A 23,697-nucleotide genomic window follows, 5' to 3' on the forward strand; every position below is an offset into this window, starting at 1 on the left:
GGGACAGCTCTAATTAAGAGCACTGGTATTAGTTGATCGGGCAGAGACTAGCATGAGAGATTTCTGGAAAGTGATGAAATTGCAAAGAGGAGCAGCGGGAAAACAGACCAGAGGTTCTTCCTCTTCTTCCCTCCCACCCCACCTCCATCAAAATATTTGGCCAGGACTCGCTAGTTGAAGTGAAACAGACCAATGCATTGTCAATCAAGCTGCGGGGAAGACACCGTAGAGAGCAACAATAGGGATTGAAAAGGGGCTGGATGACAATGATCACAGGGGCTGGGCTGCCTTTCATCTTGGCAGAGCACCACGCACCCTAGTGGCTAAGGAGGGGGGGGGGGGTTAGTGCTTGGGCCAAAGGGATGTGCCCTGGGGCTGGCAGGGGGAGGCTGGAGGGGGCCTCTTCTGCGTCCCCCTCTGCAGCCCGGCTGCACAAAGGGAAGGAGCCGGGGGCCGCTCTGCTGACCGCGGCCCCGCGGCAGCCAATAGGGAGGGAGCGGGAGGCGGGAGGGTGGGCGAGCGGCTATAAAGGCCGGGGGAGCGGCTCGGGCCCTCGCTGGGCGCTGCGCGAGGGTTGGGCTGGGCTCGTTCCCGCGGCCAGCTCCGGAGCGATGCTGCGAGTGCGGTGCCTGCGCGGAGGGAGCAGGGGGGCCGAGGCGGCGCATTACATCGGGTCCCGGGTGGGTACCGAGCCCACCCCTGCTGCAGGGCAGAGCCCGGGGGGCTCGCTCTGTGGACCTGGTGCAGGGTGTGAGCCGGGGGTGCAGAGGCGGCTCTCTGGGTGGGCCGTGTGTGCGGAGTCAAAGCGGGTGCGGTGCGGCGCTGCCCTGGAGATAGATGGGGGTTATTGGGGGGGGGGAAAGGAGGTTCTAGGGGGTTATTGCGGGGGCTCTGGTGGGGGTGCAAAAGGGAGCACTAGGAGGTTATTGGGGGTGCAGAAGGGGCACTCTCGGGGCTGTGGTAGGGGTACAGAAGGGCGAACTAGGGGTTACTGGAGCTGCCCAGGCGTTACTAAGGGTGCAGAAGGCGGCACTATGGGGTTACTGGGGGTGCTCTGAGGTTTATTGGGGGTGCAGAATGGGGCACTGGGGGTTATTGGGGGGTACTGTGTAGTTATTCAGGGTGCAGAAGGGGGTACTTTGGGACCTCTGGTGGTGGTGCAGAAGGATGCATTAGGGGTTACGGAGCCATCCTGGGGTCATTGGGGGTGCCGAAGGGGGCTCTGGGTGGGTTATTAGGGGGTGCTAGCATAGTATGCATCGTAGGAGCAGTGAGCGCTCTCCTTGAACCCAGCTGGTTCATGGTTGTTATAGCAGCCACATCCCTCTGGCTGGGAGGAAGCCTCCTTTCTCCCCTTAGCAGCTGGGCAGAGCCCCCCTGGTTATCATTGGGTCTCGCGGTCCTTGAGCAGAGCCCTGTTTCTGTTTGCTGCCTGTGGGGGCCAAGCTACTCAGTTTAGGGAGAGAAGACCCAGAGCCTTATGCTGAGCTAACCTGGTCTGGAGCAACCTGGCGTAACCAGCAGCCAGGCAATGACCCTGCTGCCCGATTGAGCTGGGAGCCTGATTCCCACCCTGCATGGTCCCTTGGGCTGAGGAGGGGTTGTGCTGACCCAGCAGCCACCCAGACCCCGCACCCTGTAATGGGGTATGTGTGAACATTAGCAGCTCCCTGCAGGCTCTGCCACACTTCGTGTGTTTGCTATGGCAGGAATAGTCCGACTGGCTGGCTAGCAGCTGGTAAGTGAACAGCTGGGGCTCTGGGAATCCATCCAGGGGACTAGTTCAACTAGTGGGGTTTAGGTGGCTAGGGAATTGCTTAGAGCATTGTGAGTGTGGGGGAGAGGCAGTGGGAATCTAGGAGAGCCAGGTATTAGTGCCAGCTAAACTTTAGTATGCAGGGTCCAGCCTAATGTGACTGAAGTTTCTATGTAAATCTTTGGAGGGTGGAGATCTAGTTTTTCAGATTATAAACTTTGCTTTGTGTTTTCGAGCTACAAGAGTCTACGTTTGGATGTGGAACTAGCACAATTAATGGAATATGCTTAATTTGCTACAATTTCACTTCCAGCTTTGAAAAGCTTTATTTGTATTGTGCCCAAATCCCAGTACTTTACATTCCCAGTTGTCCCCAGTTCTGCAGGGCACATACAATCCAAATTAGTGAAACAGGTACAATACCAGCTGTTGCAAAGGTAACTTTGCCCCATTCATTTCTCCTATTCCTGCCCCTATGAACCTAGAGGGGGCCAAATTAGCTGTAACTGTTGAAGCTTGACCATTAAACAGTTAACCATTGTCTAACATGGGTGTTTTTTCCTTTAAAGGTGATGATAATAAATAAAGTGGTAATAAAGAACCTTTATGGTGTAAAAAAGCCTTTTGGGTAAAGCAAAGTGCACTGAAAATATTCTGTAAAATACACTGGGTCCTTAATCCTCCTCTTATTTTTGTGATAGAGTTGTGTGTTAGAGCTGATTTGTTTCTCCCCCTTCCCCTTTAAGCTTGGAAGATCCTTTACAGGATGGGTGCAGCGAACTTTCCAGAGCACCCAGGCAGCTGCCGCCTCCCAGAATTCCTGTGGTGTTGATGACAATAAGGCCACTGCCCCTGTTCCCGAGGCCTGCCCTGTCTGCTCATACAATGAATGGGACCCCCTGGAGGAAGTAATTGTGGGGAGAGCTGAAAATGCCTTTGTCCCTCCTTTTTCTGTGGAGGTTAAGGTAAAATTCTTGTAATGAAAAAACTAAAATGCCTTTTTATGTGTAACATTTCTTTTAGTTTTCAGGTACATGAGTACATACAGAGTTAACAAAAATAAGTTTAAAAGTAGAGTTCAAAATGCCTTAATACCAATGTTTAACCAAAGTGCTGCTACTAGAAGGACTGCAATTTTTTAACTCAAATTCTAGAGTTGATAAAAATTGTGACAATTATTAGCTTGATTATTATGTGCATTATTCAAGTCTCTTGTGCACAGTCTGGAAATGAACTAAGGTTGCAGAAACTTCGAAAGCTCCCTTTTTCTTCTCTTCTACTGATGACCCTCATTTGCTCTTTGGCCAAAGGCATATGCTAAGAATCAACACCTGTATTACCACTTGCTTGTTACCATAACCCAGTGTAATTAGGTTCTCATTTACTTCCTGATTCTGGACTAGCCAAGGCATCATACTGGAGTTATATGTACTGTCTTCAAAACAGCAATGTGATAAGGATTCAGGCAGCATCCAGATTTGTGTACATAAAAGTTCAGTATTTTTCAGTATTGTGGCTTTGGGTTTTGAGCCTACTTCTGTTCTGACATACTCCCTAGTAGAATTAGTACGGCAGTTTCTGCAGTACAAGTTAGGCCAGATAAAAACATAGAGGGGGAAGATTATTCTGGGCAGGTGCATCTGCCTTCTGTTCCTTCTGGCTGAGTGCATGGCTTATAGTCATAGCCAATCTGGCCACTGTCACTGTAGTCTTTGAGACAGAGTATAAAGCTCTATCTGAAAATTAGGATGATTGTTTTATTTAAATAGAAAGCTCTTCACTGGAAATCCCAGACAGTAGATACAACAATGTATGGAAACGTCTGTTTTCCAAGTGTATTTTGAATTCAGGTTGCAGAACAAACATGATCCAACCCTTGGCTCTCAAATTTAGTTCTATTTTCAGGTGCTTTATTTCAACTTATTTTTTTGGTGTATATGTTTAAAATCTTCCATTAATTATAAATGAACTGAAATGCTTTTAAAAGAGGAATTAAACTACTGCAGATGCCAAACTTCTAACAGGATTTCTGCTCACTTACTTATTCTGAAAGGGAATGAAAAGGATTTTAATCTTCCAGAAATGCAGTTTAGAGATTAGACCATCAGGTTTCAGGAGAACTGTAAAGAATGGTCCTCCCCACCTCCAAACATAAGATTCATTCACTACCCCTGTTTCCTATCATGTGGACGCTTGGGATAAAACCCTGGCATCACTGACTGGTTAATGGAAATGTTGCCATTGGTTTGAATGGGGCCTGGATTTCATCCATGGAGAGCAGCAGCTTCCAGCTCTTCATCTTCCAGCTTTGATATCCCATTTCTGGCCCTCCAAAAGATTCCCGGTCTTCCAGGAAAAGAAGGAAATCAGAACATGCTATTTATAATGTAAAAGAAAAAGCAGACAACAACGTATTTTAAAAACATCTGAGGTAATATCTATATGTCACGAAGGAACTCTAAAGGGCATGGAGAAAAGTTTTGTCTTGCTTTGTTGCTGACTTGTGTTATTATGGGCAAAATTCTATCCTCTTAACACTTGCCAAATCCCCTTAACTTCATTAAAACTACTGTATTTCTAAGGCTGGTAAATATTAAAATACGTGCTGCTGTTGCTACTACATTTTAATCCAGTTCTAGTGTTTGCTTGAGCATTTAGTTTTAGTTAACAATTTGCCCCGTGTGTCAGCTGCAATATCTATAGCTTAGTGAGGTATGTCAAGTATAGAATTTCATCCATACCTCAAAAATTTCACATCTTTGGTTAAAGTACTAAATTCTCTGGAGGAAGTGCAGACATACATACTGTATGTTGTTGGAAGCATTCATTGGCCTGTTATTCTGAAAAGCATCCTAGTTCCATGTATTTAAACAAGTCCCCATAGAACACAGGCAACTTTCATAACACTGCTACCTTCAAGGAATTGAAAGTATAGTGTAACGAGACTGCTCTGCAAAGGGAAGACAGTGGGGCAAGAGTATCTGGAACATGTCTAGTGAGCGAATACAGCACTCCCAAGTAAGACACATTTATGCACATGTATTGTGCTTCTATAGTTTTTCTTTCCTCGCAGTTCAGCTGCTGATATAGTGTGTCTCAAATATTCATGCAAACTGCTTATTTGAAATAGTTGTGCAGTAAACCCTGGCGGCAGTCACTGTATCCTATTGCAATTTGTGAGGCTTGCTTTTGGCACTCACATCGGTCTTTTGGCTGTAATCTGTAAATGATGTGCATGGCCTAAGAAGGAGGAAAGAATGAATAGAAGCATGGTACCACTACATGTCTGAGATGAATATAATTAGAGCTGGCACTGAATGAGCACCTGGGTGGTATAAAGCATGTGGAAGGATCTCCATAAGCATCAGCGCCACATTTGAGATGGCGTTAGAGGGTAATATGACGGATTTGCTAATTCACACTAATGACCGAGAGATCCTCTGTGAATTAAAAAAAACAAAAAAAAAACTCCTCCTCACATCCTGGATGTGGTGGCATGTGGTAATTCAGTTTTAAACTAATATTTGAACCCTACAAGTATCTTATACTTCAGCATATGCTAGTAAATATTTTGTAGTATATTTTGTGAAAATAATGAATTCTTAGTAAAGAGGCTCTCTGATATATCTTTATTAAGTAGAGAAGAAAGATTTCACTTTGTGCTAATTATAAAATATTGTATTAACAAGCTTCTGCATTATTTTGACAGGAGTCTCTTTCCTCTTTATGGAATGTCTCTCTTAATCTAGTTTGAACATATAACTGGAGAACATTAACTTTACATCAAATATGTAACTAGATATGAAATGTATTAAATTATATTCCTTTTCTTTACTCAATATGAATATTTATAATAGACTTTCACCAGTAATGTACTTCCCGTTTATTGCTTCTCAGGTAAGTAAATATAAATTTATCCAGCTGGAGTCATTAGTGAAGTCACAATACCATGATTAGAAACCACAGTTCACTACACAGGAAGTGATGTCAAATGTTGGCTCTGACATCACTAAATATGGTAGAAGCAAGATGCTTAGAAAGGATAGAACTTCTCTTTAAACAGGTTCTGACAGTGTGAAGAAAAAATAGGGCAGTTTTAATAGCGTTTTGGTAACATTTTTAACATTGTAGCCATGACTCTTTCAGGCTCTACTGAAGTATCCTAGCTTTTATGTAGGTAGCCAGAAGTAAGAAGGTATAGCTGCTTCATCTGCATGTCTGTCACCTGTCTTGCAATATGGCTAGCACAGGTATTACTCTCCCATTTCAAACTTGGTAGCAGGGAAGGGAAATGTGAACAGGCAAGGCTGGTGATAGAAGGCAGAATCCAGGGTCCCATGTGCTTAAGATGGCCGCAGTCTTCCAAGAAGGCTAGATTCAAAACTTCATGGGATGCCTTGTTTCCAATAGTGAAATCTTTGTCCGTACCCGGGTGAGTGTGAAAGAGGGGAGATGCAGAGGAGCTCAGGAGATGGAAGCTATTCAAGTTCCTCTGGTATGGTTATTGAGATTGTCCTGCCTATGAACCATACTTGCTTCTTGAGCTGTATCGTGAGAAGCATAAAGATCAGTGTAGCTCACAGGAAACAATGTCTGACTGGTCTTGAAGGCAGGCATGGCTCTAGCCGTGTTGCTGGCTAGAGCAGAAAAATGTTTGTGGGCCCCCGCCACCTAGTGGCTGAGCCAACCCATCCACCCTCCCTCCCAAAACCTGAACTAGGCTGGCCAATCAGTGGAGGAGGAAGGAGGCTGGGAAGGGAAGGGGGGGAAGCTGACCAATCAGAGCTGAGCAAAAATGGCTGGCCAATCAGAGCAGAGGGAGAAAAAGCGCAGTGGTGTGATGGCATCCTCTGAAAGTTGGTGCCCAGGACAACTGCCCTGATCACCCATCCCTAGAACGGGCACTACCTGATGGTATCCGAGGACTCAGTGTTGTGGCCAGCTTTGGGAGAAGGCAGAGGACTATGCAGATGTGCAAAGTGCACCTAAACATTCTAAAAGCACTTGGTCAATTTCTCAGGTACAGCAGAACACACAGAGCACAAGTCATAGGGTGCTGTGCAAAGACATTCTAAAGCTCTTTGCTTGTCTCTGATTCTGGTGCTGCCCTGCTAGCTGTTCTCCCTGTGCAATCAGAGCAGCCCTCAGACTGCTCTAAGTTTTCACAGGGACTGAAATCTCAGCCCAGAGTCACTGTGATATATTATTCCTGCCATGCACCCTTTTCCCCAGCTATGCTCAGAGCAGGGATGGTGTGTGGGTCAGTACAGGATCATCTTTACACTAAGGTGATCTAGGCTGGTCAAGACAGTTTTGTAACCAGATTATGCTATCAGTGTGGTGATCCATGCTCATAGGTCTGTTCTGTAATTTCTTGGGAAGGGGAGAGAGGGAAACGGAGTGAGACAATGTATAGCAGGGGGAAAAGGGGCAAGGACTTTCTAGTCTTCTTGGTGCCCAGATATATTCTTGGTGGCTCTGGAAATAACTTGCATGCATCCTGTATGACAAACTTGTCTTGTTAACTGAACTGGATTCCATTGGAATGCTGAGCACTTCACATGATCAGCACATGTCTTCTGAACAGCTGGTAAAGTCTGAGAGGTGATCAAATTACCCAGACCTTGCTTGGAAAAGAAAATAGCTTTACTCACAAAAGGAAGCAAGAGGAGCTGCTTGAACCAGGGGGTAGGATGGCCCTGCAGAGGCCTCTGTCCCTTCCATACCTGGGAACTGAGTAGTGTGTTTGGACACATAGAATTTTAAAATTTCCTTGTGAGTGGCTGGATTTTTTCCTTCACTGCTATAGGACCATGGCAGGAGTAAGTAGGCAGGCAGAGAGTCGAGCGGCAGGGTTGGCTAAAGTCAGTCTGCCAAGCCTCCAATGGGCACCATTGCCTATTCCCCCAGTATGGTCACAGCCCCATCTCAAGGCTGTACCCCACTGCTGTGGCCCTGCTGCTCCTTGGGGAGGCAGTGGTAGGGACTGTTGAGGAGGGCTCACCGTCACTCCTATTCAGGCAGGCCAGCGGTATCCATGAGTCGTTCCCTGTGTGCAGGGGAGCTAGAGCCTCTTGCAGAGGAGGGAGATCCCAGCTTCCATCTACTCCTCTCTGCGTGACCTCTCCTGACACCACTCCAGAAGAGCCATAGTGGTTTGGCAGCTGTGAGGGCCCATACATACAGTCCCTTACTGGTAGGCAGAGTCCTCTCGGAGCAGTGGGTTTCAGAGATAACAGCCTGATTAGATCAATGGGGCAGTTCACACCCCCCATAGCTGTTGTTTCTGTCTGTTTGCAGACTGAGGCAGACCACTGCACCAGTGATCCTCTGGTCATGTTTTCTAGCTTTTTTTCACCGTCATGAGGGCTAGAAACATAATCCTTCTAAAATGAAAGCTGAGATTTCAAAATCATCACAGGCTCAGGGGCTCCAGGCACATGGTTATAGTGTCTGTCTTAATCTGGGTCTGACAAGCGGAAATGAATTAACCTTCTGCTCCTTCCCCCTCCAGAACACTTTTCTTTCCCCAAAGTATGGGCATAAGTCCCCTTCTGCCCCACTGGGGGAGCCAATTATCAGCCTCAGGACGCTTCCAGAATCCCTGATATCAACAGAACTAGTACATGACAGTACTGAAGTGAGAGACTGAGATGTGGTGGCTGAAAGGAATCAAAGAAAATTTAAAAGTAAAATAAAAAATTCTGTGGGGTGAACAGGGTAGAGGGGAGCACAGTAAATCAGTGAAACAAGTAACACTGGCATTTCCCCTCCAGGTCTTCTATGACTGTTTGTCTGTTGGGCCTTCTTAAATTATAAACTCTTCAGGGTGGAGTTACATGTCTGATGTGTTTGCACAGTGTCTAGTATAATGAGGTTCCTGTCTTGACATTGGCATTTGGGTAATGCTGGAGAATAAATGTTAAGTAATCATAAAAAAGCAGTTTAGAAGGATATCTGCTCTTAGTCACTTCATTTTGCACTCACATAGGGTTCAAGTCTTTGTTCAGACAGACAACTGCCGCTACAGCTTTTCAAAGCAGTTCTTTGGTTTTTGCACATGTACAGAGTGCCCCCATCTGTAGCAGACACAACTCTTTGCATATGTGAAAGAAAAGTGAACCCCAGTACTATGTTCCTCCTTTCAGTGGAGTGAATATTTTTTCAAAACTCTCAGTTTTGGTGCTGTCTTAATGCTCCTACTCTGAGAGAATATTAGATTTCAGGCATGCAGGTTGAGAGATGTTTGTAAAATGAAAAATGGTAACAGATGGTGTGGATGAAAGGGCCATGACTGAACTCAGATTGCCATAACACACAGATGGATTTATTTATTCTTTGGTATATGGCTTTAGTCAGGACAACCAGTGAGGTCAGCCAGTGTGGTGCTAGCCCACTGGGGGCTTTAAGCAGGAATAGTTTTGCCTCCCCCCCTAAGAAAAAAGGCAGGTTCTTATAATAAAAAGCAAGGAGTGGGTCCCTTGATCTGCTCGGGCCCTAAGCAATTGCCTAGTAGGCTTATGCCTAGCGCTGGCTCTGGAGGTCACTCTGAGGAGAACTCTTTCTGAGTAGAGGGAAGTATTTCTCAACTTAGATTACTGGTCTCCTTTTATGGTGACAAGTAATAAGGTCACATGGAGTGGACACATCTGTATAAAGAGAGAGCTTGAAAATTCTCTCTGAAAGATAAATGCTGAACTTGCAGGTTGTGAAGAAGTTTATGCTCTTCTCACGTTCCAGGCCACTTTTATTCTCAGGTCTCTTTCTGCTATTTGTAGATCTCTTAATCTTGGCAGCAGACAGTACATGCAGACTGTAACTGGTGTTGGAGCTATTTATCTTCTGGATGTCTGAACCTTCTCAACATGTACTACTGAAATTTAACTCCAGACACAGATGTAACTTTTGGCTGAGCCACGCACCTGACTGACCATTCATAGGCAGATTGCCAAAAAGTGGTCTTCACTGAAGCACACATGTTTTTCAAGAACTGACATGTGCAAATGGCAGGCCATAGAACATAGATGCACAAACCACATCAATTGTACACACGAATAGTATTTAAAATGTAATACACGCGTTAAGCACTGCCAGCTCCTGTCCTAGTGGCATTATCTGCAGTCATGAGCCTTCTCCTTTTCCTTTGTCTCGAGTCCCTAGATGCTAGAGGGTCCTGTAAACCACTGACAATTCTTTCTGTGCCTCCTCTGAAGTACTGCAGAAATAGCTGCAAAGCATTTTGAGGCACAGATGAGGGATAGGAGTTGGCAAATGTGGAGTCAATAGAGGAACAAGGTTGAGAAACCTTTCACAAGAACCGTAATGTGTAAATACCACAAATTAACTGCACTGTATAAAGTATAACCAAATATCACTGCCAAATTCTTATGGCCACTTCTCTGTCATCTTTTGTTTTCAGGCCAACACGTATGAAAAGAACTGGGGATTCTATCAGAAGTTTGGAGGACAGAGCTTCCCCAGAGATCACTTGAAAAAGGCTACTGCTGAAATTGAAGAAATGTGCAATATTCTGAAAATGGAAGGAGTAATTGTCAAGAGGCCTGAGCCAATTGACTGGTCAGTCAAATATAAAACACCTGACTTTGAGTCTACAGGTAAATAGCATTCTCCAGCTGAGGTACTTGCAGTGTATCTGTTGGGCATCTAGTCCAAGGAGGTAGATCCTTTCCATTTTACTGTGGGATGGGCTAGCAGGCCTTTGAGAGATTCCCTCTAATTCAAGAGCTTCTATGAAATCTAAACACTGCTTACAACATGGATCAAAATGACAAATAGGTGAAACTCTTGCACCGCTTGCTGTTAGTGGTGACCGAGCTGCAGGATCTCTCATTATTTTAAATGTCAAATGTGTCCTTTCATTGATTGATTTTTATTTATTTTTTTTTGTTTCTATTTTAAACCGATATTTCTCAAGAATCAGGGAGTGATGGTGAAAACTCCTAGCATCTTAGACAGGAAAATGATTTTTCTTGTAAAAGGTTTTGTCCATCTTCCTGCAGTAGAGTAGGATTGTCTTCTGAACCGGTCACCTCTTTTGATGGTGCTTTAGTGGTCTGGTTTGGTACGATATATTGACTTCCTAGTTAGAAAAATTGTCTAGCATTTTTCATTTGGAGTTTGTGCTCACCACTTACTCAAATGTAATTCCTCAATATCTTTCACTTCTCTCTTCCATTTTTCTATTTTTATAAAAGGGGCGAACCCCTCTATCTCACCTAAATGTTTTAAATTAGGCATTTGGGGAAGTTCATTAATAATTACCCCAGTTAAGTTGCATTAACCCAGTGATACTGTGGACATTTGTAGATTGTGGGTAGCTTTGATTTGGTAATGAAACAGGCTTTGGGCAACTTCAGATTGCTAACTGCAGTGAGGTGTGCTATCTGGTTTAAAGGGACACTGCCATTTTGAAATTTACCCAGTGGGGAAAAATAATCAGGAATTGCCCTTCCAATTTTTATGGTTTAAAAAAAAATTCTTTGTGGCTGTTTGGAAGCCCACACAAATAGGGGCAACAGTAAAAAATGACAGCCCACAGTGTCATCCAATGGAGAAAGTGAACAAACTGAAAGATTAGAGAAATGTTTCTCTAATCTTTCAATTCTAGTAATTTTAGATGTGGTTACAGATTTTTAAAAGGTGGTGTTTTTTTTTTAAACAAACTTGTCTTTTTTAAAATAATAGACATTCTTGCCTGTAGCACACAGTATAGTTGTCAGTCCCAGAGCAGTGAGGTAATATCTTTTATCCAACCAACTTCTGCTGAGGAGAGACAAGCTTTCAAGCCACATGGAGCTCTGCTTCAGGTCTGGGAAAGGATTGTTTAGCATAAGTAGTTAGCATGTATTCTAAGGGATCATTCAAGGTAGAGTGGCCCATTAACACCTTTGCAGTCATAGGACAAAAAGGGGGGATTGGTGGGTTGCAGATTGTTGTAATAAACCATAAATCCATTGTCTCTGTTCAGTCCATGATTTTAATGTCTAGCAAAATTATGAATTTAAGCTCCAGGCTTGTCTTTTAAAAGTGTTGTGCCAATTTCCTTTGAGTATGAGGACTGATAGGTCAGACATAGAGTGGTCGCTTTGTGAAAAGTGTTCATCCACAGGCAATAGAGTGTTTTAGTCTTCTATCATTTTCCTGTGAGTTCATTCTGGAGTGCAGTGATTGTCTTGGTTGTAGGAATGCATCCCTAGGCTGAAATAACTGTCCCAATAGCCTAATCAGTTCTAATGTGTTTTTTTCCTTGTAGGTATGTATGCTGCCATGCCAAGAGACATCTTGTTGGTAGTTGGAAATGAAATTATTGAAGCACCAATGGCTTGGCGTGCTCGTTTCTTTGAATACAGAGCATACAGGCCAGTCATCAAAGACTACTTCCACCGGGGTGCCAAGTGGACAACTGCGCCCAAACCCACAATGGCCGATGAACTCTACGACCAGGTATCACCTTGTCTTCATAATGTCACCTTGTCTTCATAATTGTCACAGAATTTGCTTTGGCTAGTTTCAGCCTCCAATTTAGGTTTGGGAAACTTTACAAAACTATTAACATATTTCTTTTAATATTGAAATAAAAAGAAATCAGTGTTGTAGGTTTATTGTGTGTGGGAAGTTTGGTGAGGCTTAAATGGGGCTTAAATGTTCTCATGCAGTGTTCCTAGCCCAAACTCCAAAGCAAGAGCTGCCCTAAATGAGAACCAAATGTGAAACTGACAGTGGTTATAGCTAAATAAATGAACAGTCTATTTTCATTATCCAAAGGGAAAGAAATGTAAAAAATAGCATAAGTGGAGAAAAGTAATCTAGACTTCTAAAATCTGAAGACCTGATTTAAAATATCAGGTCATATTGTTGTGATAAGTAAAGAATTTATTTTCCTTTTTAAAGTTTACCAGGCCTTGTCCTTAACACTTACCAGCTAGAATAATCCATTGTATTTTCCATTACTGAAGACTCTTTGGGCCCTTCTCTGTTCATTAAGGTGAAAGATGTTCAAAATTAAAATGTTTATCAAAATATTCTTTGCTGAAGAAATTGGTTGGGACTTTTGAAATTTTCTTTTTGAGTTTTGTGTAATGACATAAATCTCTCACTTGAGGAATTCTGTCTTAATTTAGGGTGCAAGCCTTCCTTTACTGCAGTTACAATTCAGCAGAAGTCAGTGGAAAGTGTCCATATTACAGATTTGGTTAATGGCTATAACTCTATAAATCATTTGTAAGAAAAGACCATCGAAGGCGTGTTGCTACAGCTGTCTTTTTATGTAAAATTAACTTGAAGTATTTTGAGTGGCCTCATCTTCCAATTCTGACTTTCTTTCAGTAGTCTTGAGGAAACAGAGGCCAAACAGTTATATGACTTGCTCATCGGTAAAAAGAGGACAACATAACCCCTACCTTGCAGAGATGTTGTGAAGATTATTTATAAATTGCTTTAAAAATTAAAAAGCAGAGGCGCCAGCTAATGTAGCATGCAGCTGCTTTCCTTCGAAGTTCTGTAATGACTCTTTCTACCTTATATCTACCAAAGGCCAGTTTCTAGGCAGTTTTACATACTGGCTTTCACAGTGTTGGTAGCTATCTAAAGTCCTGAATATTCTGGGGCTGACTACAAAAGAGAAATCTCTTACCTTCTGCCTCATTGTAGTAGGTAAGATTGGTTGTGGGGTGGCGCTTTCTCAGTGTTAGTGGCCTGCCAGAGCTGGGTTAGACAGCCCTCACAGCATATTTCAAGGCATATTTATTCAGCTTCTTTTGTTCTTTGTGGTATATTCTGTCTTTCAGCAAAGGCATCAGCCCTTTGGTGCCCACTCTGGGTAGTTTCACATGATTTGTTTTTAATGGTACTATATCTCTTTGATGCTATAAGTATTTAAAAAAAATCTCGGAAGGTCTTACCTTATAGGTTAAAGTATTGTGTGTTTGGCTAGGGGGTTGTGGCTTCTCCATTTTAAAATGTGACAAAAGCACAAAGTGCAGCTTTGTTAGACTTTTAAGCCTGCAATCTATCTATTCACACTGTGTGTGCAACAATTTGTTAGGCTGGCAGTTACACAAGGGCTTTTTGTTAACTGAGCCACATCCTATGTCAAAGTTTGGTAATCTCAGTCCAGAGAGAACCACCGCCAAGGGCAGTCCATTTTTTGTATGCAACAACTGACTGTATTTCTTTATTTAAAGCACCACCTGTTCCTGAATGCACTTGATAAGCTGCTGATTACTCCAGCTACTTGAACATGTACGCCAATGATCCTCGTTCATGCTTTCTTTGTTTTCACTCCAAAAACAGAAAATAGCTGTGTTTATATTGATATCTGGCATGTTCCTTGAAGATAAAGTGGTTTTCTTGAACTCCAACATACTTATAGCATCAAAGCTTTCCCACTAGTAATTCAACCAGGCTAAATTTGTTATGTTTGTTTGTTTTTGTCTTCTCTCTTACAACCAGGATTACCCCATCCGCTCAGTACAAGACCGACATAAACTGGCTGCTCAGGGAAAATTTGTGACAACTGAATTTGAGCCATGCTTTGATGCTGCTGACTTCATTAGAGCTGGAAGAGATATTTTTGTGCAGAGAAGCCAGGTAGACGGTCTGCTTCCTATAATTTCTCTCTATTTTAGTTACTGAATTTCTCTAAAGATAAAACAGTATAGTTGACAGTGAAAGTGAAAGTTATCCTACATAAATAGGATGTCTGACATGCAAGATGAGAACACAGCATAGCTGACATGATAGGTTGTTAGTGAGTGCACAAACTGTTTTTATAATAACTACATCAAATAATTAGCATTTTTTTAAGTAAGCAAGACCAAATGTTCGGTATGTTTTAGCTTATAAAGCTAAAACCAAATCTACAATCGGTCACATTTCCAGGTTACCAACAATTCAGGCATTGAGTGGATGCGGAGACATCTTGCACCAGAATATAGAGTGCATACTTTGTCCTTTAAGGATCCTAACCCCATGCACATTGATGCCACGCTTAACATCATTGGGCCTGGTCTTGTGCTGTCCAATCCAGATCGTCCATGCCACCAGGTAAGACCGTAACAAAGTGTGTGTGTGTGTGTGGGGGGGGGGGGGGGGGGAGAACAAAACTATTGCAGTCAGATTGCCTGGAGTGAATGGCAGCTGTGCAATTACTGATTCATAACCGTGTGGTTCTTTTTTCAGTCATGTAAATTCTTGTGCTCTAGCTGCTAGATGCCCTCAGTCAACCTGAGAGCAGGGATTTGCATAGTGATTGGGTGGCTGTAAAGAATGTCTTTAAATTTGAATTCTGATTTGGCTCTACCATTGGAACTCCACCTCTGACCACAACAAAAATGAAACAGTTCAGCTCTTCCCTCCCCGCACCGCTCCTTCCTCCCCCTTTAGAAAGGACATGTGGGATGCATGTAATTTCACCCTTTTATTATGTGGGTAGACTGTAAATATATGAAAGTTGCCCCTTGCATATTAGGCAGCATAGAATCTTAAGGAAAATCTATAAAATAGCTATTCTACTTCTGTAACATTTGCACATTACTTGTATCATCTTCTGAGTCCAGAGACTCCTTAGTTCTTTGGCTGGGTATTTTTTCTTTGTATTTATTCTAAAAGTCCTTTTGTCTGTCAACAGTTACTGAAGCTGTACCAGTAGGAAGAGTTCAGAAACCTCTTTCCCCATTCAGCTGTGAAATAAATCTGAGAAATACTTTGAAGGGAACGAGCCAGGACAAACGTAGAAACCCAGCACATCCTTTGTTATGGGATTGGGGATTAATACTTCTAACCAGTGCAAGGGCAGAGAGAAGAAGGGAACATTTCAGTTTAATAACATACATATTTGTAATGTGCTAGTACCTGGGGACTGCAGTCGGAACTCCATTGTGCCAGGTACTGTACAAGCGCAGAACAAAGATATGACTGCCCCACCCCCAAAGAGTTACAATCTAAAATGCTTCTGTAAACTCAGTAACAACCAGGATGTGTTGCCAATATTTGAAGGCCCTCACCTACCCTCCCCACAAAAGTCTCCTGCAGCTTAGATTGCCAAGCCTGTGTACTAGAGATGAATGTGCACACAAAGATTGGAAGGTGAAAGAGCAGGATTTTTTTTTTCCCATAATGCTGACCACAAGAGGAGGCAGTGCTACTTGGTCAGTTTATGTAAGTACATTTGTTGGGAATGTCTGTCTTTTGTTTCTGAAAACTCTGCTGAGTATATTGATGGTATAACACAGTCCTGTGTAGGACAGAAGCAGAGCTCCTTTTTAGCAAGGAGATTCTGCAAAAGCACCCTCCAGCATGTGCTGTTCTGTGTCCTGGACTAATAAATATCTGTCAATCTCGAGAGTTTTCTTTAGCCAAATTGTCCCATTTGTTTTGGAAAGACATTGTATAGTTAGAGTAAATATTGTGTAGTAAAAATAAACTATTCCCTAGAATGCCCATAGACTGGTGCTTTTGTTAAATAAGCTGCACCAGGATTCAATTTATTCCTGCTCCATGTTTTCTGTGAAGCATGATTCATAGGAAGAATAGCAGTATATTCTGCAAAATTCCATGTCCTTAAGTAGAAGTTTCATTGATATAACTAGTCCTTTGTGCAATAACACACAAAAGAAATACTACTGCAAATATGCAATGAAATACCATTCACCATTCATAAATCCATTTTAATCAGTAGGGCCGAACTGTTTTTACATGAAATCTCTTAAGCTGTATATCTGTAGTATGCAAAATCCACAAAAACTAATGCTGATATTTCAGTGACGAAAATTTGAAAGAATTCATAATTGTGCTTACATGAAAAGTGGATTTATAGAAGGAACTTGCATAAGGAGAGGGTCGTGGCTTGGTAAATTCGGGAGAGGGAGGGTGTGCTATGAAGAAGAGCATGGACAAAATGCACAGAGTTGGGGAGGCAGTGATAAAATACTGAGTGTTTAAATTGAATATCTTTCAGATTGAATTCTTCAAGAAAGCAGGCTGGACAGTGATTCATCCTCCATTGCCACTTATCCCAGATGGTATGTTGAGTTCTCTCTGCTGCTGCTTCTTTTTAAAGACGCATTGGTTTTCAGTGTGTAACACAAAAATGATACAAAATGTATAACTGCAGTACTGAGAACAATTTTAATGCTTTTAGACCACCCACTATGGATGTCTTCAAAATGGCTCTCCATGAATGTCTTAATGCTGGATGAAAAACGAGTGATGGTGGATGCCCATGAGATTCCAATTCAGAAGATGTTTGAAAATCTAGGTATGTCCTGATTTTGTTTACACACTAAGGTTGAAATGGATCATCTTAAGATGTCAGTTATGTTTGTACCTATGAATGAAGGTTGCACTCTTAACAGGTGGTATAGATAGCGCTGTACCTTTAAATGAAAACTCTCAACTGCTGAATTCATGAGGTGAGAACTGGTCATTTTAATTACTTACTGTACACTACTCACTTACATGAATATGGTTAAAGAGATTTTTGTAAAAAACATGCGCACACAACTAACATTAATGCATTCCAATAGCCTTATTTATCCTTTGTAGCCAAACTCCATTAAAAAATTTGGAGTTTCAGTTTGAAATATTCTGTGTACTTTGAATTCTTTTCAGACAAGCTGAGAATACTTGACAAAGGTGTTTCAGCTCCATTAACTGTTACAGGAGTGACAGTTTCTGGGAATAACTCTGTGGCAGGGCAAAGTTCATTCCTCCAACTACTGGCATGTGGAAAAGAGGAGAACTCTCACTAATTATCTAAAATGAATTTTATTGCATACTGCATATTAGGAAGGGGATGGGGAACAGCCTGTAAAAATTTGCTGCCAGAGAAGAAATGGAGTCAATGAATCCAAGTACCTCAGTCCCATTTGAAAAAGGGTATGCAGAAACTTAAATCTTAGCAATAAGCACTGGAGACGCATTTTATACTTGTGAGGAGATAGCTGGCAACTAATCATGGAATCATAGGACTGGAAGGGACCTCGAGAGGTCATCTAGTCCAGTCCCCTGCACTCATGGCAAGACTAAATATTATCTAGACCATCCCTGACAGGTGTTTGTCTAACCTGTTCTTAAAAATCTCCAATGATGGAGATTCTACAACCCCCCTAGGCAATTTATTCCAGTGCTTAACCACCCTGACAGTCAGGAGGTTTTTTCCCGATGTCCAACCTAAACCACCCTTGCTGCAATTCAAGCCCATTGCTTCTTGTCCTATCCTCAGAGGATAGAGAACAATTTTTCTCCCTCCTCCTTGTAATAACCTTTTATGTACTTGAAAACTATCCTATCTCCTCTCTTCTCTTTTCCAGACTAAACAAACCCATTTTTTTCCAATCTTCCCTCATAGGTCATATTTTATAGTGTTTTTTTTTTTTAAATAATTTTTGTTGCTCTTCTCTGGACTTTCTCCAAAGTATCCACATCTTTCCTGAAATGTGGTGCCCAGAACTGGACACAATACTCCATTTGAGGCCTAATCAGCACAGAGTAGAGCAGAAGAATTACTTCTCAGAGCTTGCTTCCAGTACTCCTGCTAATACATCCCAGAATCATGTTTGCTTTTTTTTTTTTTTTTGCAACAGTGTTACACTCATATTTAGCTTGTGATCCACTATGACCCCCCCAGATCACTGTCTGTAGTACTCCTTCATAGGCAGGCATTTCCCATTTTGTACATGTGCAACTGATCGTTCCTTCCTAAGAGGAATACTTTGCATTTGTCCTTGGATTTCATTCTGTTTACTTCAGATCACTTCTCCAGATCATTTTGAATTTTAAGCCTATCCCCCAAAGCACTTGCAGTAGTAGTAGCATTCACGGTTTCTGAATTGTGACAAAACTACAGTATTTTGACTGAAGCTGTCAGGTTGTCTTTTCATCTCTCGGTATGTTTTTTGTTTGTAAGTATTCGGACTCACCCGGCGGCACCTCCTGCTGGTCATCCTTGGGAATTAGCTTGATTTCCAGCCCAGAGCGCCCTCCACAGGCCGGTGATCCGCCTTACCACTGGCCCCCAGTCCCTCCCAGGACCTGGTGCCCTTGCCTTGGGTGCTGTCCCCCTGGCAGCACCCCCACTCCCTGGGTCTCCCCACCCCGGGAACCCTAACCCACTATCCCCACGTTACCTCAGTCATGGCTACTGCCAGTGACCATCTAGCCCCTGCGCTCTGGGGCAGACTGCAGTGTAAAAGCCAATCATCACAAGCAACAAGGGGTTTGGACTGGCTGCCTTTAATCACCCTTAAACTGCCCCTCTGCAACCCCAATACCTATACGAGCCTGGGACCAGGCCCTGCAGATTGGGGAGTTGCTCCTGAGGCCTTTCCCAGCCCTGCCTTACTCTAGGTCCCCAGGTGAGTTCACCTGCAGCCAGGCCTATCTCTTTCTCCAGCCAGAGAGAGTCAGACCGAGCTTCTGGCTCCCAGCCTTTATAAGGGCCAGCCCTCTCCTGGACTGTTTTAAGCCCCGAAGGGCAGGAGCAGGTGACCACCCCACTACATTGTTTAATTTCTGTTAAATAAGGCTTCAGTTTGATCAGTTGTAGTGGGGTCAGAATCCAATTCACTGGAGAGAGTCCAGAGGAGAGCAACAAACATGATAAAAGGCTTAGAAAACCTGTGAGGAAAAGTTTAAAAAATTAGGCACGTTTAGTCTGGGGGGGGTGGGGGGAGCAACTAACGGGGGACCCGATAAGTCTTCAAATATATTAAGGGCTGTTATAAAGAGGACAGGGATCAATTGTTCTCCATGTCTGCTGAAGGTAGGACAAGAAGTAATGGGCTTAATCTACAGCAAGGATAATTTAGGTCAGTTTTTTTAGGAAGAACTTTCTAACTATAAGGGTATCTAAACCCTGGAATAGGCTTCCAAAAGTGGTTGCAGAATCCCCGTCATAGTTGTATGTCCAACCTGTTCTTTAAAACAATCAGGCATCGTCTAGATTTGCTTGGTCCTGCCTCAGTGAAGAAGTCTGGATTTGCTGACCTCTCAGGGTCCATTCCAGCCCTATGTTTCTATGAAATTATGATAGCAATGATCATGAGCAGGACTACTTCAGTATGAGAATCAGGAAACAGCTGATTGCTGCAGGCGGGAGGCAGGGGAGAGTTGCTGATCCGTGGAGCCGCCGGCGGATGGGAAGGGCTTGGGGAGTGTGAAAGGGAGCTGATAGGGGGGCTGCTGGCCCACCCTGGTTCCAAGCCCCCACGGTCAAACAACATTATAAACATTGCGCAACTTTAAATGAGTATGTTCTCTAATAGATCAGTGACGCAACAACAAAACAACATTAACGGGGATGACGTTAAGTGAGGAGTTACTGTATAGTGCTTTGAAAAGATAAAGCTCTTTTGGTGCGAGTCAAGGATACATCCTTGAGACTTGAGCTTACTGACTGAGTTGCAGGACTCAGAACAAATAATTTCCAGTTCACAAACTTGCTATCAGTCACTTTATAGTGGTGCAGTGAAAAAACTAAACCTAACTGTCTCTTCTGAGCAGCCAGTATTCTGGAGTGCTGCAAACTCATGAGCTAATGAAGTCCCTGGAGTGAGAATGCACACTTGAGAAGTTTTCTATGCACTGATCTCAGTCTGCCTTTTGGTGTTTTGTGTGAGCAGAACTGTAGCTCAGAAATGAAGCTCAAACTCATTTCCTGGGAACAAGTCAACTGCCTCTTTCTCTTGCAGTGCACTAAGGAAGTGTGGTGTAAGCTCTGAGCACATTTTGAATATCGGATTTTAAGGAAGTCACTATTTTAAGAGCATATTCTGTATCTACTAAACTCCAATCACTCATGCTGAGACACCTGTAGAAAACAATCCTAAATGCATACTGGCTTTTCTTATTCTTCACATTCCTACAACAAAGGCTGATTTTTTTTTGTTTTGTTTTTTGACCAAGACATTGTAACACACACCAGACAATGTCTCACTCCTCGCACTGTATATGGCTGAGGGTGTGGCTGGAATAAATAGACTAAGTTCCTAACTTTCTGTACTTTGGCTAGAGGTTGAGTCAGTACTGAGCAGAGGAATTCTTAACGAATGGGTATGAAATATTTCATACGACACACATGCAGCCGTGTGCGACCTCTGAGCATTGTTTAAAATTCTAACCAGTGCCTAGCGTGTCAATCTTTTTTCTTTTCTTGTTATGTTCTCCAATGTATATCTTTCACTTACAGGTATTTCTACAATTAAAGTGAATATTCGCCATGCCAATTCCTTGGGAGGTGGTTTCCATTGCTGGACATGTGACATTCGCCGTCGTGGTACCCTACAGTCGTATTTAGACTAGTCTTCAGCCAGATGAGCAACCATGGTTCAGCTTGTGTGAAATAAGCATAGGAAACAAACAAACTTACTTCCACTTTTCTGCTAAAACGAATGCATGAGCTGTAGTGTTTAAGCAATGGTGTCCCTTACAGTGGTCTGAACAGGTATTCCACTCTTCATAGTAGGTAGATGCATTTGAAACTACTCCCATCAGCACCACAGGTCTTCTGGCTGGCTTTTTGAAAGATTTTCCTCTGTTTGTGAAGCCACTTCAGCTTGGCTTCAAAAGTAAAAACTTGACAATACACCTAGGGCTCTTGCTAGAATAGCTTGACCACTAATATTAGACATCTACCTCTACTTAATATGCTATCAAAAAGGCAGCTAGAAATGTTAGACCTGAGTTTAACATTCGTTTTTCTTTCCAATCAGTGTTTGTGTGATATATCACAATTTTTAATACTATTAAAACAGACTTAACCACCCAGAGCTTACATGGAACCAGATAATTACATCTTTATGTATAACACTCTTTAGATTAGTTGGATTATACAAGCATTAAGGGAAATACTTCAGAATTATATTAATCTCCTCAGTTATACTTTGAAAAAATCTGGGTTTTTTTACTTACCTCCCATGTTCTAAAAGTTTCTACTATGTTTTCCTCTTCTAGAGTATTTTATCCAAATGTATAATGCTTCACTGACCACTTTTATATTGCTGTAACTGGTTCTCTTATTTAACTCTTTGTGTGCCCACGTGATACCTGAGATGCTATGTCTGCAAGTTTCATCTTGTGAATGTTTACATAAAATGTATGGTTTCTTAATAAACTAAAGCTTATGAGCAAATGCTGGATCTGTAATGAGAGCACACATGATGCTGGGAAACAGTTTTAATGTTGATTACTGGACATGTATTTTTTATGCTAATAAACTTTTTTGCATTCACAGTTTAAGCTCTCGTTGCAAGTTTTACACAGAGATGAGTAAATGTGAGGTGCTTATTCTCTAGCCAAGACAGGATACGCTTTTCTGTGTATGATAAACTCACAGCTGATTTGAGCTATGAAGAAATGCCCATTTATTAAGAACTGTATTGCAGCTTGAACCTTACACAGACAATGCATTTTGTCCTCTCCTTCACATCTGTAGTCATGTTTCTTTATCAGGGAGTTTACTGAATTTAATAGTATAATCTAGCACAGGATAAGGGGAAAGTAGGCAAAGTTAAATGAGTCTATTTTTCTTGGCAAGCCAGTGCTACTTAGAAATGTGCTCCAGTAGTAACAGGGATCTCTGGATTTTCCTGGGGCTTGGCCCTACTTGTTTGATAGCCCCTAAGAGTTTTGCTATTGACTTCAGTGAAAGCAGGATTGGACCTTTAGTCAATTGAGGTAGGTGGGTGGAGGGAGCGGGTAACAACCATTCTTCTTTAAAATCTCTCTGCATGGCCCAGTACTGAAAGTACACATCTGCATTGTACATTGTCTAGAGAGCTTCATATGATCATAAGATATGACTGAGGACACCATAAGCTCCAGGTGAATGAAGGTGATGCACCTGTACATGTGTATGCCTGCAGCACTAAGTGATCAACTGTACATGTTCACATTACAATGTACTACAGGCATGAGTATTTCCACCTACTTGATCAGAGACTATCCTCCAACACAGTCCACCGATGGGCCAGCAGTGCCCCTTTCTGAATACACTCAATACCTATTCATCTCCATCCCATCCAATCTCATCTTCTTAATGTGGGTCTCCCATCAGTCCTTTGATTTACAGACAATTAAGGATGTGCTTGAAGCCGTAACTTTTCTAAATGGATTGCAGGAACTCCGTGTGTCCCCAGTTTCCCCTCTTTTGGCTTTCTGATTGTCCCCAAAATCAGTAGAGTTCAGCTTATTGATAGCTAGAGCATTCCATGTAATTTTGGAATTGATCGGATGTGATATTTAAAAGTTACTGCATTGCAGACAGACAAATTGAAATGGTGTCAAATTGAGTATAAAGCCACTGAGGAAAGGCCTAAAAAAATTAACGTTTGTGTTCATTTTGCAAATTTGTTTTACTTTCTAGCCATTTTGAGGGAAAGCTCTAGACTAACTTTCACCTTCTGTAAAAAGAAAAGGAGTACCGGTGGCACCTTAGAGACTAACAAATTTATTAGAGCATAAGCTTTCGTGAGCTACAGCTCACTTCATCGGATGCATCCGATGAAGTGAGCTGTAGCTCACGAAAGCTTATGCTCTAATAAATTTGTTAGTCTCTAAGGTGCCACCGGTACTCCTTTTCTTTTTGCGAATACAGACTAACACGGCTGCTACTCTGAAACCTGTGGTTTCACCTTCTGTGTTCGTCTGGACTGTAATAACTGTGTTTCACATACTCCCTTGCTTGCAGGCTGTTTCTCTGTTGACGTGATATATCTCCATGAAACCTCATGCTCCTATTTGGCCCTAGCCAGATAAGTAACCTTAACTAAGCTTTGCTGAGTCTTAAAGAAATGGCAGGGCACATATTTCTCTGAAGACAAATACGTGAGCGCTAATGCTGGTTCAATCCTGTCTCTACTGTAGGTTAGTAAAAGCTTCTTATTGATTTTTCTGCTCAAATGAGGAAGCTGAAACTACTCACA

At 42.5% G+C, this 23,697-nt stretch overlaps 1 protein-coding gene across 1 annotated transcript; it reads left to right on the top strand.

Annotated features, from left to right (window-relative positions):
- Window positions 1-533: 533 nt before the first annotated feature.
- GATM (glycine amidinotransferase) lies at window positions 534-22,012 on the top strand. Its single transcript, XM_038420563.2, has 9 exons — window positions 534-680; window positions 2,503-2,721; window positions 10,176-10,371; window positions 12,030-12,220; window positions 14,228-14,365; window positions 14,657-14,821; window positions 16,734-16,797; window positions 16,917-17,033; window positions 20,964-22,012. Exons 1-9 carry the CDS (start codon window positions 612-614, stop codon window positions 21,074-21,076), a joined length of 1,272 nt encoding a protein of 423 aa, XP_038276491.1. The 5' UTR covers window positions 534-611; the 3' UTR covers window positions 21,077-22,012.
- Window positions 22,013-23,697: the final 1,685 nt, after the last annotated feature.

The sequence above is a fragment of the Dermochelys coriacea genome, chromosome 10 (genome assembly GCF_009764565.3).
Source record: "Dermochelys coriacea isolate rDerCor1 chromosome 10, rDerCor1.pri.v4, whole genome shotgun sequence".
NCBI classification, from domain to species: Eukaryota; Metazoa; Chordata; order Testudines; family Dermochelyidae; genus Dermochelys; species Dermochelys coriacea.